Genomic DNA, 12,083 nt, shown 5'->3' on the forward strand with positions numbered 1-12,083 from the left:
TAAATGTATTGTCCAAGAAGATATCAGATAAATATTAATAATACATGAGAAATGTAATCAAATCCAAATTATTCTACTTTTATAGTACCCAAATGATCAAATTCAAATACCACATGCAGTATATTGTTAATATATATAAGAGCTATTGTGCAAAACAACTAAACTGCCAATAAATTGATCAAGTTACGTATATGAATATGCATATTTTCCCTTGAAATATAGTATTTACTGTACTATAACTGCATAGCTACAAAATATCAAAGTGGCAAAGTTGCATCCTTTCCTTTTTCACTCTGTGCCCCCCGGCTGGAAAAGGTTTGAACACCCCTGCCATATAACTACTTCAATTACGCTGGTATCAGTCCGATACTGATACCTCGTGGTATCAACAGTATCGATATTTGGATCGTCCACCCCCTTTTTAGAGCTGTCTAAAAAGTAGTCTGTGCCCACAACTTTCCTCGTCCGTCCCCTGACTTAGCGTGGTCGACAAGCTGGACGCACCGTCTCACGTACCGGTGATGGGATCTTCACTTGGCTCCAGGAAAAACTTCCAGTTTTTTCGAGTGTTCGCTCTTGAAAAGTTTCTTTTCAAACTGAGGGGATAGTTGTTGCTGCTGCAAGGTGCAGCCTGACGTCCACTACTGGGATACATGGGAGCCAAGACGCACCCGTTGGGAGCCAAGACTGCGATAAGCCGTGCGTAAATGTGTGCGTAAAGTTGTCGACGCGTAATAACACCAAGTTATCTCATTGACGTCTAAATATTCGGCAACCATGGCGAAATGGTTCAGAGATTTCCCCATCAACTTGAAGAACGGCAGCGAACGGGCCCGCTCGGCCTCCGAGTCCGGTCCCCAAACCCGCCACAAAGCTTCATTCTCCCGGGACAGCCTGAAGGGAAACGCGCGTAAGGATGGCGGCGTGGCCGCGTTGCTAGCCGGGAGGACGAGGAAGAATTCAGCCACGGAGTTGGGCCGCAACAACAACATCAACAGCGGCTCGGCCGGGGGAACCGTGTGGGAAACCCTGGCGCCGAAAAGCCGTAAGAGCCCCAGCAAGGTGGAGGCACCGGAAGAGAAGGCTCCGGTCAGCAGGACCTCCAGCTTGGCCCAAGCTTACATTAGCAGGATGATTAAAGTGGAGAAGCAGGACAAGACGCCCAAAGTGAACGGGATCACCAAGCAGACGAAGCCCGAGAGCGAAAATGGAAAATCTGCCATCAAAACTACGGTGAGTATTTGAAACCATCCATGTTTGACCTTCTGTATCATGGAAGCAGAACACCACATTGTGGAATTATTTGGTTGTGGGAAATTGATTGAAAATGGGGAATTATGTCACAGGGGTTTGCTGGAGCCTACCCCAGCCAGTGTAAAACTGTTGAATTTTTTTTTTTATGTTGGAATGGCATCATTCATTCTCTCCCGCTTTTCCTCACGAGGGTCGCAGGAGTGCTGGAGCCTATCCCAGCTGTCTTTGGTGGCCAGCCAATCACAGGGCACATATAGACAAACAACCATTCACACTCACATTCATACCTATATGGAATAGTTTGGAGTAGCCAATTAACCTAGCATGTTTTTGGAATGTGGGAGGAAACCGGAGTACGGGGAGAACATGCAAACTCCACACAGGGTGGAATTGAACCCTGGTCTCCTAGCTGTGAGGTCTGCACGCTAACCACTCGACGGCAGTGGGAATGGCATCAATGGGTGAAAAAAATGGAAAATGCCATTCCTTTCAATGGGAATGTTTTTGGGAACATAACATTATTAGAATAGAATTTCCCCATAGAATGAATGGAATATTTGGATTAGGGAATGATGTCAACTGGTGAAGAAATGTGGAAGACATCGGAACTTTCAAGATAAAAGGGCTGGAAAATGTGGAATGACGGGAAAAGTGGGAATGGTCAACCTGAATTTGTTTGATGATGAAATAGCTTAAATGGGTTGAGGAATATCTCTGCGGATATTCAGGGCCCCAGAAAATGTGGAATTCTGGAAAAATGGGAATGTTTTAAATGTAATATGGAAAGTAGAAAGTGAACAAAGCGTGAGAAGGATCTGCTAGACGAAGTGGCCCACTGGGAAGACCGGGATTCCCTGCTTCGGCTGCAGCCCCCCATGACCTGACCTCGAATAACCTCGTAAAAGATGGCAGGAAATAAACAGCCTTATGGTTTTGGTGTTGAAATTGACTGAGGGTGGAGAAGTGTGGAAGTGGTAAGAAGTTAAATGGGGTTTGTGTTGGGTAAAATTGGGAATTTTGGGAATAATGGGAATTGTCTTTGCTGCTGAAATGGAATGCGGGGAAATTCCATTCATTTAAATTTAGGATGTTTGGACTGGAATTTGTGTTATGGAATTATTGGTAAAGTAGGATGAGAATGTGCTGGAATGGTTTAGACATGTGGAACTTTGGGGAAATTTTCAATGTGAGGGAAAATGTGAAATTGTGGGAAAAATGTGGGAATTGTCTTTGCTGCTGAAATGGAATGCGGGGAAATTCCATTCATTTCAATTTAGAATGTTTGGGCTGGAATTTGTGTTATGGAATTATTGGAAAAGTAGGATGAGAATGTGCCGGAATGGTTTAGACGTGGAACTTTTGTGGAAATTTTCAATGTGAGGGAAAATGTGAAATTGTGGGGAAAAATGTGGGAATTTTTCAATTGTCTGGGGCAGAACAAAAAATAGTTTGGGGTGCAACCAACAACCGTTGTGGGAAATCAATTCCTCTTCTGCATCCCGTCTCCCAGCTGATCATCCTGGAGGACTACGCGGATCCTTTCGACGCAGAGAAAACCAAAGAGCAGAGAGAGGCGGAGCGAGCTGGCGTCAACGATGGCTACATGGAACCTTACGATGCCCAGGTCATCATCACAGGTCAGGACGGCTTCCACCGTTGCTTCAGATAGAGCGCCTGTTGACATATGACACGACAAAGAATGGTAGCACAGATTGCATGACATATGCTATCAGTAAAACACGCTAAAACACGTTAATTAGCTATTTGAATGCAGCCTGGATCAAAAATAATCACAAGACTCAAGGCAGGTTTGAGAATTTGAATTTACATAGGTTTTCTTCATTTTTGTTCAGCTGCTGTGACTTCCCCATGGAATAACATGGTGGCATAAGATTCATTCATTCATTCATTTTCTACCGCTTTTCCTCACGAGGGTCGCGGGGGGTGCTGGAGCCTATCCCAGCTGTCTTTGGGCGAGAGGCGGGGTACACCCTGGACTGGCGGCCAGCCAATCACAGGGCACATATAGACAAACAACCATTCACACTCACATTCATACCTATGGACAATTTAGAGTGGCTAATTAACCTAGCATGTTTTTGGAATGTGGGAGGAAACCGGAGTACCCGGAGAAAAGCCACGCATGCACGGGGAGAACATGCAAACTCCACACAGAGATGGCCGAGGGTGGAATTGAACCCTGGTCTTGGGAAAAAACGGGAAAAAAACGGGAAAAACGGGAAAAGAAGCAATGGGAGTCAGACCAAAAATGAAGCCTTAAAGATAAACGGCCCGTTTGTCAACTGATCCGAGTTTAAGACCACAGCCGTTAAAAGGCTGATCTTGGCAAATATGGATATGGAATGTCATTTCCTGTCAGGTATTCCCGTGGTTATGACCTCTTGATGGCGTAGCTACTCATTACCGACTCCCTTTTTCAACATTTTAATTCTATTTTCGGTGGGGGGGGAAACGGCCTATTTCACTTAAATGCATCTTTTACAAACTGCTGACTCAAACCAGGAGTGTTTGCGAGCAAGATTGGTTGAAACCAAAACATCTTTGCAGGGGGGTGTCCTACTTTGTACTTCGTGTAAAAGGTGACAAAGCAGGAAGTGATTTGTGTTGATGTGATATCTACTAAACTAAATAAAACTAAACTAAATCTAAGTAAATCAACACAAACACATCCAATTTAATATGCTAGGGTGCCGATAAAATATGAAACACGGAATATGCTAATATATTTGCTGCCTGTGCTTATTATAATTATAATTAATTACAGCAATCATTTGATTAGGCGTTCCAATGAAGGCTTATAAATCCTATAAATAGCTCAAATGTACAGTATGTTCTTCCATTTATCCCGCTAAAAAGGCTCTTTTGGTGCCGAACGGGAGCCCCCAGCTCATGTGTCGACTGCCCCCCCCCCCCATTCCCTTTCTGGCGGTTGCTACAGCAACAGTGTTGTGAAGGGACAATGGGCGCAGCTTCCTCTTCCAACTTCCTGTCTCCAGCCTCTGTTTCCTTTGCCCCATTCTCTTGATATAGGAAGCCACCCCCCCACCACCGCCCCCCGCACACTTTATGTGTTAACAGAATGTAACAATCCCGACAACCCACCCCAAAACAAGCTCAACCCCCCCCCCTCCCCCAGCACCAAATCACTTCCCAGCAGTCAGGAAGTCGGCCGGTCCGTCGTCCAATCCGCAGCGGCGTTGACCTTTTCTTCCTGTCCCTCCATTGTTTGGTCTCACAATAGCGCAGACACGCAGGCTAGCTGTCGGACCGCCGAGAAACACCACTCGCATTCCTCAACTTGCGGCTCGGCTCGGGATTTCAGGATGTGCTAGATCTTTTTGTCCAAGTCACCAACACAAAGACCGCCATACTTTGTTTGTTCCTACAAAAGTCCGCTTACGTTGACAGGCTAGCCGTCTGTCAAATAGCCCACTAATAAATGTTAAACGCTTAAGTCCACAGTTTTGTATGAACAACAGGTCACGAGGGTTGCGGGGGGTGCTGGAGCCTATCCCAGCTGTCTTCGGGCAAGAGGCGGGGTACACCCTGGACTGGTGGCCAGCCAGCCAATCACAGGGCACATATAGACAAACAACCATTCACACTCACATTCATACCTATGGACAATTTGGAGTCGCTAATTAACCTAGCATGTTTTTTTGGAATGTGGGAGGAAACCGGAGTACCCGGAGAAAACCCACGCATGCACGGGGAGAACATGCTAACTCCACACAGAGATGACCGAGGGTGGGGAAAGACAAAATAAGAAGCCAAAAAGTTACCACTTCCACACAAAATAGGAGGAGAACTCATTCATTCATTTTCTACCACTTATCCTCATGAGGGTCGTGGGGGTGCTGGAGCCTATCCCAGCTGTCTTGGGATGAGAGGCGAGCTACACACTGGACTGGTGGCCAGCCAATCACAGGGCACATATAGACAAACAACCATTCACACTCACATTCATACCTATGGACAATTTGGAGTCGCTAATTAACCTAGCATGTTTTTTTGGAATGTGGGAGGAAACCGGAGTACCCGGAGAAAACCCACGCATGCACGGGGAGAACATTCAAACTCCACACAGGGTGGAATTGAACCCTGGTCTCCTAGCTGCGAGGCATGCGTGCTAACCACTCGACCGCCGTGCCGCCCTGTACGATATATATCCCCATATTTTTCCACAATATGATAAAAAAACGGCTCAGTGAACCACACTTCCTTATATGGGCGTACCCGTGTACAAGCTGTTAGCTGTACAAACTGAGTGGGACCAATCACAGTGCAGTGGGCATGTCTGGAGGCGGGCCCTGGGTGGAATGAATTAAAACTGACTGTTTTGGAAATCCGGGTGGCACGGTGGGCGAGTGGTTAGCGCGCAGACCTCACAGCTATGAGACCAGGGTTCAATTCCACCCTCGGTTTGCATGTTCTCCCCGTGCATGCGTGGGTTTTCTCCGGGTACTCCGGTTTCCTCCCACATTCCAAAAACATGCTAGGTTAATTAGCGACTCCAAATTGTCCATAGGTATGAATGTGAGTGTGAATGGTTGTTTGTCTATATGTGCCCTGTGATCGGCTGGCCACCAGTCCAGGGTGTACCCCGCCTCGGCCGAAGACAGCTGGGATAGGCTCCAGCACCCCCACGACCCTCGTGAGGATAAGCGGTAGAAAATGAATGAAGGAATGTTTTGGAAATCCGAGGAAATACAGCTGGAATACTGTAGGTGCAGATTCTGGAAGATCTAGAAAGCTTTCTGTGCAGGTTATTGTGTGTAGCATCTCTATAGGAGTCCACAACTTAATACAAAGAGTTAAATGTACAAAGTTAAATATAATCTTGAGTGGCGCACTTCACGGGTTAGCGCCGCTAGCGCTTTCAACTTCCGTTCCCTGTGATGCCGGATGGTAAACATGGTCAATAGCGTCTTTAGCTAGCAACCTTTTTCGCCGTTCACACCCGTTTTACAGCCTCTCCTCCTCTGTATCTCCGTGAGGGTGTCCGCTTGCTCGGCGTAGGGAAGGGGTGCTCGAAGCTAACAGTGTAAACAATGGACCAAGAGGCTAGCAAAGCTTAAGGGGTCGGTATGGCGGCACCAAACACAATAAGAAGGTACAAACACAGCGCTGTTAAACACTAAAAACGCCGTAGGAAATAAGGAGCGTCCGTAACTAGCTTCTTAAGTCGTGTCTGAGCGCCAGATGTCATCGAAATTCGATCCCGATTGGACGCCGTAGATGTTGCGTAAAGGCGAATATATTATATAATATAATATAATAAGGAGTGTTTCATCCTAGAGGTCCGCAGACGGGGCTCCAAGGACCTCCTCAAAGTCTGCGTTCTGTTGGACCGAGGCCAGGCGGAAGGGAAGCCGGAGGAGGGCAAGCAGCCCCCGCCCCTGAATATCTACGACACGCCGTACGAGGGCAGACTGGAGGGCGACAGCGAGGGCGTGTGGATCCCTGTCACCCGTCCGGAGTCTGACATCCGGCCGGCCGGCGAGTACGAGCTTCCCTGGGAGTGGCGGAAGGAGGACATTGTTCGAGCCCTGTCAGGTAGGCGGGGATGCTGGTGACAAGGGCGGGGGGGGGGGGGGGGGGGGGGTTGTTAGGGCGTGGTATTCGTAGCGTAATCCAATCACAATTATCTGTTTGCTTCACAGCGGAAGCTGAACAAACCTAATGAATGACTTTCCAAACATATGTTTACTTTGGCAGCTGCTGGGCTTTTATTGTGAAAGGCTGACATTGTGACTCTGACTTCCTCCAGCTCAGTTTGAAGCTGTGGATTGTTCCCCGACTAAAGAGAACGCTTCCATCTCCATCCGTCAGCAACAGCAGAACCAAACTCCCCGACAGAAGAACTGGACCCATAAAACACTCGTCTCCACCTCTTCATCCTCCTCCTCATCCTCTCCATCTTTCCCGTCATCACCGATCCTTAAACTTTCCCCGATAACGACAACGTCTCCGAACTTTCCCACCCTGAAACTGTCACCCTCTTCCAGCCCGAACAAACCATCCTCTCCCACCTCGGGGGGCGCCCCACCGGATGGGGAGGCGGCCAAAGTGGACCCCGGTCTGCCATTGGACAAGCAGGGGTGAGAAGAAAATCATTTATCATTTCATTCAGCTTTGTACAAAAGTAGTCGCCCTTCGGTGGCGGCCATTTTAGATGATTTAGACTGATCTTTCAAGGCACACAGATTATTATGTTTGATGGTTATATGAACATGGAAACTACCAACAGAAAGATTACACTCCTGTTTGTTTCGGACTTTTTCGTTCTTTAGTAATCAGAAGTAAAACATAGGTAAGTTTCAGGAAAATATCAGTTCCCCACTAAAAAATTGTGGCATAACTTTCACTTTAACACAAATATTTTTTGCTTTTCTGACAGCTCGAACATCTAAACAACTCTACCAGTGCTTCTCAATTTTCTGTCATGCCCCCCCCCCCCCCGTTTTTTTCGCACCATCCCCGATTTTATAATACTCGTGAAAGTGATTATATTACTTCATTACTTGAAGCAGAAACACGGAAAATGTAACAAAATGGAGAGCATACAAGCGTATTCAAGAGTCATGTTGAGTACTCTAAATTGGTACATGTTGGCAGGCCTGCATTACAAATAAAAAGTCCCCCATGGACCCCCAGAGAAGCACTTAACTATACCAACATAAACAACATTTGACTTGAATTCATTCATTTTCTACCGCTTTTCCCTCATGAGGGTCGCGGGGGGGGGGTGGTGCTGGAGCATATCCCAGCTGTCTTCAGGCAAGAGGCGGGGTACACCCTGGACTGGTAGCCAGCCAATCACAGGGCACATATAGACAAACAACCATTCACACTCACATTCATACATATGGACAATTTGGAGTCGCTAACTAACCTAGCATGTTTTTGGAATGTGGGAGGAAACCCGGAGAAAACCCACGCATGCACGGGGAGAACATGCAAACTCCACACAGAGATGGCCGAGGGTGGAATTGAACCCTGGTCTATTGAAATAACAATTTAATTAAAATTATAACACCATAAATTAGTTACCATTTCCACATTTGGAATTGAACCGTGTGTTTGTTTGTGCACGAGTGTGTGCACTAAAATGCGTTTACCTTTTGCACAACACGCTCCTCCACGCTTTCTTCCTGTCATATTCCTTATTAAACGATGCGCTACTGCCTCCTTGTGGCCATTTGTATGGCCTCAAATTGCTCTGGAGTGAAATGCATTAGTGTGGAACTGGTCATCACCTCTTTTAATAATAATAATAATAATAATACAGTAAACCTCGGATATATCAGACTCGGATATATCGGAAATTCGCTCACAACGGACAGATAAAAAAGAAGCGATTTTTCTGTAATGCATTTCCAATAAAAATTCATTGCATATATCGGATTTTTTATAACGGATTTCGCCTATTTCGGACAAAATCTCCAGTCCCGTTCCAATGCATTTCCATTAAATTTCCCTGGCATATATCGGATGGCCGCATCGTGGCGCTCCGATTCGCCGAATCGTGACAGGCCGCTATACGACGTCATTTGCAGCGTTTGCAGCGTTGCCTGCGCGTCCAGGTACATTGGAAACATAGTCAAGGAAGTGCCTTTTTATAACGGATAAAATCCCATTTACGCATATACCGGATATAAATCCCATATATGCGTAAAACGGACATTTTCCGGTATACGCATATAACGGATTTCACTTATATCGGACAAAACCAGTGGGAACAATTGAATCCGATATATCCGAGGTTTACTGTAATAATAATAATAAAGAATGATGCAATATAAGGAATGGTAAATGTGGAGTTAGGTGTGACTTGAAGTGTAAAATGATTCGCTCCATCTCATTAAGCATGGCCTTTCTATTGAAATGGAATCAGCGGGAACATGCTCGGAGCGTGTTAGCGCTTTCTTCCTCTCTTGTAGCCACGGAATGTCGTCTGTTTTTATTATTATCGCTAAGCGCCGAGCACTGCCTGTTGTTTATATGGCGTACGTATGTCGCTGCCATCTTGCGTGCTAATACTAGGCCTCCTCTACAGCCGCACCGCGTACATGTTGTTTATGTTTTGACTTACGGCGGCTCTCACCTTGACGCATCTCCTTGCTTGTGTCCATATGTCTCGGCTTGACGGCATCTCCTCCACGTCCCCCCCAAGCTGGTACCACGGGAGTGTGAGTCGGCCGCAGGCTGAGGCTCAGCTGCAGCGCTGCAGGGAAGCCAGCTTCCTGGTGAGAGACAGCGAATCAGGAACCAGCAAGTACTCCATCGCTCTCAAGTGAGTGTGTACACTCGCTTAATTGATCCCGGAATATTTGCACAGTCATGGCGCTGCCATCTTGTCAACACGGGCCCTCCGGTTATGAAACAACTCCCATAGAGTCACATTTACACGCCTATTATTCAATATAGGAGATATCATCAGAGAAAATGAGCTTATTATTATTAGCTGTTATTATTATTATTATGCATGTTGACGTAATAACAATGAAGGCCTGTTGTCCGGTGTAGAATTCTGCATATCATAATTTCAATCTTTTGAACGTGAGGTTCGATTTCACTCTGTTTTTCAAAAATATATTAATTAACAAATCATGCTCTTATTAGCCAAAACATGCACATTAAAGCACATATTTTATGTCTAAATTAAGCATTTTTAAGCATAAAAATGAGCAAATTACCTAAAATACAAATACAACAAATTCTGATGTAGTACTCGACACTGATCACTAGGTGTCAGTAACGTTACTGCAATGTTGTGATGTGGCTTGATTTGCCACAACAACAGGCTTTTATTGCAGGTTTGAATTATTATTATGTCCACTTTATCGGGTAATATGAGAGTAAAGGTGACTATAGGGCTGTTATTTCATGTCTCAAGGGCTCTAATGATGTCAAACAAGACTTTTAAACTGTAACTATATACATACTGTAACATCGCGGTAAGGTCTGAAACCCATAAATCTCGATAAACGAGGGATTACTGTATTGACGTCTTTGATGCTTAAAGTGCCCCCCCCCCATCCTGATGTGTCGGTATGCAGTAGAAAAAGTTGAGTACCCATGATGAAGATGCTGGACTACAATGAAGGACTACAGAGTTCTGATCTACCTATACACCTGGCAGGGACCTGACCTAACCCAAACGCTGAAGCATGAGGCGCGTGCATGTGCGTGCATGTGTGTGTTTGTGCGCGTGTGCATACGGCCGTGTGCACATTTGTTGTACGCTGCTCATTCATTTGAGAATCCACATCATTAACCCCCGTTACACATCCACTGAACCTTCGCCACGACACACCATCAGTTCGGGACGGGATTTTTAATTCACATATCTCAGCCTGGATTAGATTCCTTATATTCCTTAAATATTCCTTATATTGCGCCAATACGTGTTACTCTTGTTGCTTTGTCAGGACCAGCCAGAGTTGCGTGCACATCATAGTCGCCCAGACGAAGAGCAGCAAGGGTTTGGGCTACACTCTGGACCAGAGCAGCTGCGTCTTCTCCAGCATCCCCGAGCTGGTCCACCACTACTGCACGCACAGACTGCCTTTCACCGGGGCCGAGCACATGACCCTGCAGCATGCCGTGCAAAGGCCGCACTCAATGTAAAAGGTCAGCGCGTATACCGTACGCGAGGACGCGCTGCTTCGGTCTTGTACTTTGGGATGACTTGAATGTGATTGGCCAATTGTTGGGCATAATACCCTCGTCGCCATAGCGATGGAATGAGCCAGAATGGCGTCCTTTATTCCTGGATGTTCAAAGCGCGTCCTAAAAATTGCATTCCAAATTGCGTTCCAAATATGAAAGAGGACCTATTATGCTTTTTCCACTTTTATGAACTATAAATGTTGTTAGAATTTTGTATTCTCATATTAAACATTGTCAAAGTTTCAGATGACGCAGGAAACTTCATGATCTTTTTTGGAAGTTGTTTGGGGTGGAAAGCTAAACGCTAGCTTTTTTTCTACCAGCTCACTGGTAGGCTCACTGTGACATCACAGGACTTCGTTATATATGGGTATTCCCGGGTTCAAGCTAAATTAAAACAGCGTTTCGGAAATCTGAGGAAATACAGCTGGAATAGGTGCAGGTTCTGGAAGATCTAGAAAGCTGCATTGGAAAAGGTATTCAACGCTCCTGAACCACGTGACACACCAAACCACAGAAGAAGAAGAAGAAGCTGTGAGGTCTGCGCGCTAACCACTCGACCGCCGTGCCGCCCTGTACGATATATATATCCCCATATTTTTACACAATAGTGAACCACACTTCCTTATATGGGCGTACCAAAAAACGGGTACAAGCTGTTATCTGTACAAACTGAGTGGGACCAATCACAGTGCAGTGGGCATGTCTGGAGGCGGGCCCTGGGCGGAATGAATTAAAACTGACTGTTTTGGAAATCTGAGGAAACACAGCTGGAATAGGTGCAGGTTCTGGAAGATCTAGAAAGCTGCATTGGAAAAGGTATTCAACGCTCCTGAACCACGTGACACACCAAACCACAGAAGAAGAAGAAGCTGTGAGGTCTGCGCGCTAACTACTCGACTGCCCTGTACGATATATATCCCCATATTTTTCCACAATACGATATTTTTTTTAAAAACGGCTCAGTGAACCACACTTCCTTATATGGGCGTACCAAAAAACGGGTACAAGCTGTTAGCTGTACAAACCGAGTGGGACCAATCACAGTGCAGTGGGCATGTCTGGAGGCGGGCCCTGGGTAGAATGAATTAAAACTGACTGTTTCGGAAATCTGGGCAGCACGGTGGTCCGGG

At 46.0% G+C, this 12,083-nt stretch overlaps 1 protein-coding gene across 1 annotated transcript; it reads left to right on the forward strand.

Annotated features, from left to right (window-relative positions):
* Nucleotides 1-433: 433 nt before the first annotated feature.
* On the forward strand, nt 434-11,870 carry she (Src homology 2 domain containing E). The gene is made up of 6 exons (XM_058083969.1): nt 434-1,233; nt 2,765-2,891; nt 6,574-6,831; nt 7,046-7,376; nt 9,452-9,571; nt 10,710-11,870. The coding sequence occupies exons 1-6, from the start codon at nt 778-780 to the stop codon at nt 10,906-10,908; spliced, it is 1,491 nt and encodes a 496-aa protein (XP_057939952.1). The 5' UTR covers nt 434-777; the 3' UTR covers nt 10,909-11,870.
* The last annotated feature ends 213 nt before the right edge of the window (nt 11,871-12,083 follow it).

The sequence above is a fragment of the Doryrhamphus excisus genome, chromosome 10 (assembly GCF_030265055.1).
Source record: "Doryrhamphus excisus isolate RoL2022-K1 chromosome 10, RoL_Dexc_1.0, whole genome shotgun sequence".
Taxonomy (NCBI): domain Eukaryota; kingdom Metazoa; phylum Chordata; class Actinopteri; order Syngnathiformes; family Syngnathidae; genus Doryrhamphus; species Doryrhamphus excisus.